General features: G+C 38.9%; 1 protein-coding gene across 2 annotated transcripts in view; it reads right to left on the reverse strand.

Moving 5' to 3' along the window:
• The window catches only part of LOC127652228 (golgin subfamily A member 7B-like), an 11,603-nt gene continuing 5,461 nt past the window's right edge, over nt 1-6,142 (reverse strand). Inside the window, exons 1-5 of one of the 2 annotated variants that reach the window (XM_052138371.1) lie at nt 6,028-6,142; nt 2,049-2,174; nt 1,476-1,628; nt 1,299-1,400; nt 1-1,097 (exon numbers count right to left, since the gene is read on the reverse strand). The exon at nt 6,028-6,142 is cut by the window's right edge and continues 39 nt beyond it. In XM_052138371.1, the coding sequence (XP_051994331.1) occupies nt 1,017-1,097; nt 1,299-1,400; nt 1,476-1,628; nt 2,049-2,174; nt 6,028-6,087 (522 nt within the window). In that variant the 5' untranslated portion in view covers nt 6,088-6,142 and the 3' untranslated portion in view covers nt 1-1,016. The remainder of the gene's footprint in view (nt 1,098-1,298; nt 1,401-1,475; nt 1,629-2,048; nt 2,175-6,027) is intronic. The other variant, XM_052138372.1, reaches the window with a different exon arrangement.

Here is a 6,142-nt window from a genome sequence, read left to right on the forward strand (position 1 = left end):
TTTGACTCATCCATCATTTTTTCATTTATTTTTCTTTGCTACACAACAGAAAATGAACTCTTGATTTTGTTTTTCTCTTTGCATAAATCGAGGCCAAAAGTTCTTAATAGGCAATGGAAGCTCTTAATGAGGGTTAATGTGTTTCAGGAAGTTCTGGCCCTTGGCAGTAATGTTTCAAGGCTTTTATTTTTGTATTTTTTTGCTCTAATGATTAAAAAGCATGAGTGATTTCCACAATATCAAATAAAACAGATGTAAGAAGTCATATATATAGTCCCCACGGGGAAACAAATGGCAGTGTCAGAGGTCTTTATAAAATATCTGAGCGTGGTCACACTGATCTAGAGTCAGATTTCTGTCCTCATTATATTAAAGGAAGAGTTCACCCAAAAATAAACATTCTGTCATTATTTACTGCATATGCTGCTTCTTTTTAATTGTGATGTTTTTTGCTCCGGAACTCAAAAGGAATTTTGAAGACTCTTTTTAAGAATTTTTATTTTTGGGTGAACTATTCTTCTCAAATCTGAATTATATTAAAATTAAAATTACAATGAAGTCTCATGTCCAAACACCTCAAACAAAAAGGGTAAAAAAAATCATGCAAATGTCAATTGCAATGGAAGACTGTTGTGTGCCGATCGGCCGCTACGTCACACGGCGGGAGTGAATTTGCATATTATAGTGACGGAAGCTTATGTGAACTTTAACCAGAATGCTACAGACAGTGACTCTGAGATGTGCAACAACTGCAGGTTTCTGAAGGTGCTGGAACTTCGTGTGCAGATTCTGTTACCAGATGATGTGCAGACGTGAGGTAATGTCGTGCTGCTTACAGCTGATATGACGTGTCTTGAGGAGGCAGTTCTCGTGCGGTGGGTGATGTCATGTCTGGTTTTGTTTGCTGATGCTAAATGGATGATGCTTCTCTTCAGAGAGCATTAGTATGAAGGCATCAGTCATGAGCGAGTGAGTGTTGAGTGTTGGTACAGTGAATGCTACTGTGTGTGTGTAAATCATCGTCCACTGCTGCTAGTAGTGCTGCTTCCTGAGGTTGAACCGCTGGAGCCGTGATCCTCATACATGCTGATCTCAATCTAACACACACACTCAGGTTAAGGGACATCACATCTCTGATTAGCTGATGGCTAAGCGCCTCCTTCCACCAACCATTTGTTTTGTCTTTAAAATACTTCAATCCTAGCTTTGTACCCTGTTTGTACCACAAGGTATGCACTTATCAATTCATGCACACACACACACACACACACAGTAGTTACTAGATTGTGTAAGGATACGACTCTCATGCCCCTCTCTATAGGGTCCGTGATGAGCAGCCCTCGAGGAGCATAGATCTTCTCATTCTGCTCCTGTATGTACCACGAGATCTTCTTCAGCACCTGCACACACAGATACATATGAGGCACGCTTGAACACATACAAAAACACACTTACGCCCACATCCGCGCACATACCTTCTCGTAGCGTGTCTCGATGCACAGGAAGATGAGGTAAACAGTGATGCAGGCGAGGCAGCCCTCGAGGTAGGACTGACCTCCGATCTTCTCTGCCTCCGCATAGTAATTATTCAGCGTCTTCACAGTGTCCTCGAACAGCGTCCTCTCAATCTGATCAATCAGATGCAAGGAAAAAAGACTGGTCATCCAATCAGTGTACATCTGAGACAAAGCTGCTACTGAAACTACTGAAGTCTCCTGAGCAATGAAAGAACAACATCTTTTGGCAAATGCTATGCACTCAACACTTCTCACTTTTGTATCTCTCAGTTACTCATCAAGTCTTCACAGGCTCGTGTAACATGATCTAGCACCCTTAAACGGCTCTTGTTAGCTCTATTAGCAGCTCATTATGTGTGTGTTGTGTGGGGTTTGCGCGGTCAGCAGCGCTTTTGCTGAAGAGCAGTTTTATCTGCGTAAAGAGCCCTGTTGTGTTTTTCTTGTCCTTTTACTCTCGCTTTTTATTGTCATTGTTTGTTGCTCTCTCTTTTGTTCATCTAGACACACACACACACACACACACACACTTACCCTGCTGTCTAACTCAGAGGGTAACTTGGTCTGGAACTTGCAGATGGTGCCATCTGTGTAGTCCCTCTGAATAAAGACCTTATTGGCTAGAGACGCACTGTGTCTCAACTCCTGAAGGTTATGAAACTATAAAGAGAGAGAGAGAGTTGTGATGTTTTATGTTCATATGAAATACTGTATTACATTTCCTTGTGCTGTCAGATGTTACAGATCCCTTATGCTGTTATTTTGCCTACTGTAAATCATGACGTTAATGCCTTCTAATGCAACATAATTTCAGTTTTTACAGGGAAAACACATAGTATCCTATCACTGTGCAGTGATGCCATCATTAGCTCATAGAATAATGCAGTGATGTCATCATTAGATCATAGAATAATGCAGTGATGTCATCATTAGCTTATTGTATAATGCAGTGATGTTGTTATTAGCTCATAGAATAATGCAGTGATGTCATCATTAGATCATAGAATAATGCAGTGATGTCATCATTAGATCATAGAATAATGCAGTGATGTCATCATTAGCTTATTGTATAATGCAGTGATGTTGTTATTAGCTCATAGAATAATGCAGTGATGCCATCATTAGCTCATAGAATAATGCAGTGATGTCATCATTAGATCATAGAATAATGCAGTGATGTCATCATTAGCTTATTGTATAATGCAGTGATGTTGTTATTAGCTCATTAGAATAATGCAGTGATGTCATCATTAGATCATAGAATAATGCAGTGATGTCATCATTAGATCATAGAATAATGCATTGATGTTATCATTAGATCATAGAATAATGCAGTGATGTCATCATTAGCTCATTGTATAATACAGTGATGTTGTTATTAGCTCATAGAATAATGCAGTGATGTCATAGATTAATGCAGTGATGTTGTCATCATTAACTCATAGAATTATGCAGTGATGTTATAGAATAATGGAGTGATGTCATCATTAGATCATAGAATTATGCAGTGATGTTATAGAATAATGGAGTGATGTCATCATTAGATCATAGAATTATGCAGTGATGTTATAGAATAATGGAGTGATGTCATCATTAGATCATAGAATAATGCAGTGATGTCATCATTAGATCATAGAATAATGCATTGATGTTATCATTAGATCATAGAATAATGCAGTGATGTCATCATTAGCTCATTGTATAATACAGTGATGTTGTTATTAGCTCATAGAATAATGCAGTGATGTCATAGATTAATGCAGTGATGTTGTCATCATTAACTCATAGAATTATGCAGTGATGTTATAGAATAATGGAGTGATATCATCATTAGATCATAGAATAATGCAGTGATGTCATAGATTAATGGAGTGATGTTGTTATTAGCTCATAGAATAATGCAGTGATGTCATAGATTAATGCAGTGATGTTGTTATTAACTCATAGATTAATGCAGTGATGTCATAGATTAATGCAGTGATGTTGTTATTAGCTCATAGAATAATGCAGTGATGTCATAGATTAATGCAGTGATGTTGTTATTAACTCATATATTAATGCAGTGATGTCATAGATTAATGCAGTGATGTTGTCATCATTAACTCATAGAATAATGCAGTGATGTTGGCATCATTAACTCATAGAATAATGCAGTGATGTTGGCATCATTAACTCATAGAATAATGCAGTGATGTCATAGATTAATGCAGTAATGTCATCAGCATTAGCTCGTAGAGTAATGCAGTGATGTTATCATGAGCTCATAGATTAAAGCAGTGAAATCATCATCTCAGAGTAATAATCATTATCTCAGAGTAATGTGGTGATGTCATCATGAGCTCACAAATTAATACAGTGATGTCATCATTATATCACAGAGTAATGCAGTGATGTCATCATTATCTCACAAAGTAATGCAGTGATATCATCATGAGCTCATAGATTAAAGCAGTGACATCATCATTCTCTCAGAGTAATAATCATTATCTCAGAGTAATGTGGTGATGTCATCATGAGCACACAAATTAATGCAGTGATGTCATCATTATATCACAGAGTAATGCAGTGATGTCATCATGAGTTTATAGGTTAATGCAGTGACGCCATCATCATTATTTCAGAGTAATGCAGTGATGTCATCATGAGTTTATAGGTTAATGCAGTGATGCCATCATCATTATTTCAGAATAATGCAGTGATTTCATCATTATCTCAAAAAGTAATGCAGTGATGACATCATGAGCTCATAGATTAATCCAGTGACATCATCATTAGCTCATAGATTAATGCAGTGACATCATCATCATCTCAGAATAATGCAGTGATGACAGATTAATGCAGTGATGTCATCATGAGTTTATAGGTTAATGCAGTGACGCCATCATCATTATTTGAGAATAATGCAGTGATGTCATCATGAGTTTATAGGTTAATGCAGTGACGCCATCATCATTTCAGATTAATGCAGTGATTTCATCATTATCTCAAAAAGTAATGCAGTGATGTCATCATGAGCTCATAGATTAATCCAGTGACATCATCATTAGCTCATAGATTAATGCAGTGACATCATCATCATCTCAGAATAATGCAGTGATGACATAGATTAATGCAGTGATGTCATTATGAGTTTATAGGTTAATGCAGTGACGCCATCATTATTATTTCAGAGTAATGACATGCTATCATCGTTAGCTCACAGAGTAATGGAATGATGTCATTGTTGTGTTTGTTCTACTATGATAAGCCACCATATCATACAAACACAAACAGACCGTAAAGAGTCATATGAGGCTTAGCCTATAACATTTAGTGCTGTCCACATCCACACACACACACACACACACTCATCAGAGCGACTGGCCATCTGTCACTGCCAACACACACAGGCACGCACACACACACCAACATCAGCAGGAATTGTGGGTCCTTCCATCCCCCACTCTTGCAGTACAGGCTTTCCAATACTGTCCGTGTTAGCAGACCGGAATGATCAAACACATGTTATGATACTCAAGACTCTAATAAGAAAGCACTTCCCCTTGCAAGTCAACAAGGTGATCTTCATATGCTAGTCTTGGACATCTAAATGTCAGATAAAAGTATTATTCAGATTGGGATGATAAAATTACCCAAGCAGTCCTGACAACCTGTTTATTTAAACCCCAGTCTGTTTTAGTAGCAGGACCTGCCAGTACCTCGCTCTGCCTGATATAGTAACAGGGTGAGACACCACACACACACACACACACACACACACACACACACGCACACTGCTCTTCAATACTGTGGATGAGATCAATTACTGGCAGTGAACATTTGCAGAACACTTACACAGCTCAGATCAGCTTAAAGACATATGGTTTCAAATAAATGCATAAAGCAACACTGAGTACTTGTTGAAAGCCTGTTGAATCGTGTTAATATGTTTACCATGGTAAAGGGGTACTTGCTTTTGATTTTTGGGGTGGTACCTCCCCCCCATCCCCCCGGAATCTACGTCCCTGGTTCCGCCACTTTTTGTAAGGGTAAAACGACACTCGAGACTAAACGATTTGCCGTGTTGTTTCTAAACGCCTCTTTAATTATGCATCACGCGAGCTCTCGGCAACAGTCTGAGAAAGATGATAGACTCCCGCGAGCACAACCGATCGATCGCGAGGAGACGATCATTTAACACAATACACACTCACCGCTGATACTAAATCCACCAAAACACAATCTAATCATCTAGTACAGCCAATACACACTGATTGTTGATCACTCCAGTGACGAGGACGCTTGTTGTCCACACGCACGAGCTCAAACAAAGAGACCTCGCGCTCAAAACACAACATCACGCGCGCGGTTCAAGGTTACTTCACGGGACGGCGGGCACACATTTGAGTCTTAAATAGCGTTCAAATAACTTATGGGGCCAAACCATTCCAACCACATAAAATTGCGTTTATCGTTGCAGATATCGCTGGATAAATCACTTTTAAAAGGGACAATAAAAAAAGACATCGCTTACAGACTCGTGGCAGTACGGGAGTTTTGTTCTGTCAGTCGCTGTCCGCGGTGCTGAAATCATTCCCGATGCGGTGACCGATCAGAAACCAAAGACAAACTCACAAACAATAGATCTG

The sequence above is a fragment of the Xyrauchen texanus genome, chromosome 11, assembly GCF_025860055.1.
Source record: "Xyrauchen texanus isolate HMW12.3.18 chromosome 11, RBS_HiC_50CHRs, whole genome shotgun sequence".
Taxonomy (NCBI): Eukaryota; Metazoa; Chordata; class Actinopteri; order Cypriniformes; family Catostomidae; genus Xyrauchen; species Xyrauchen texanus.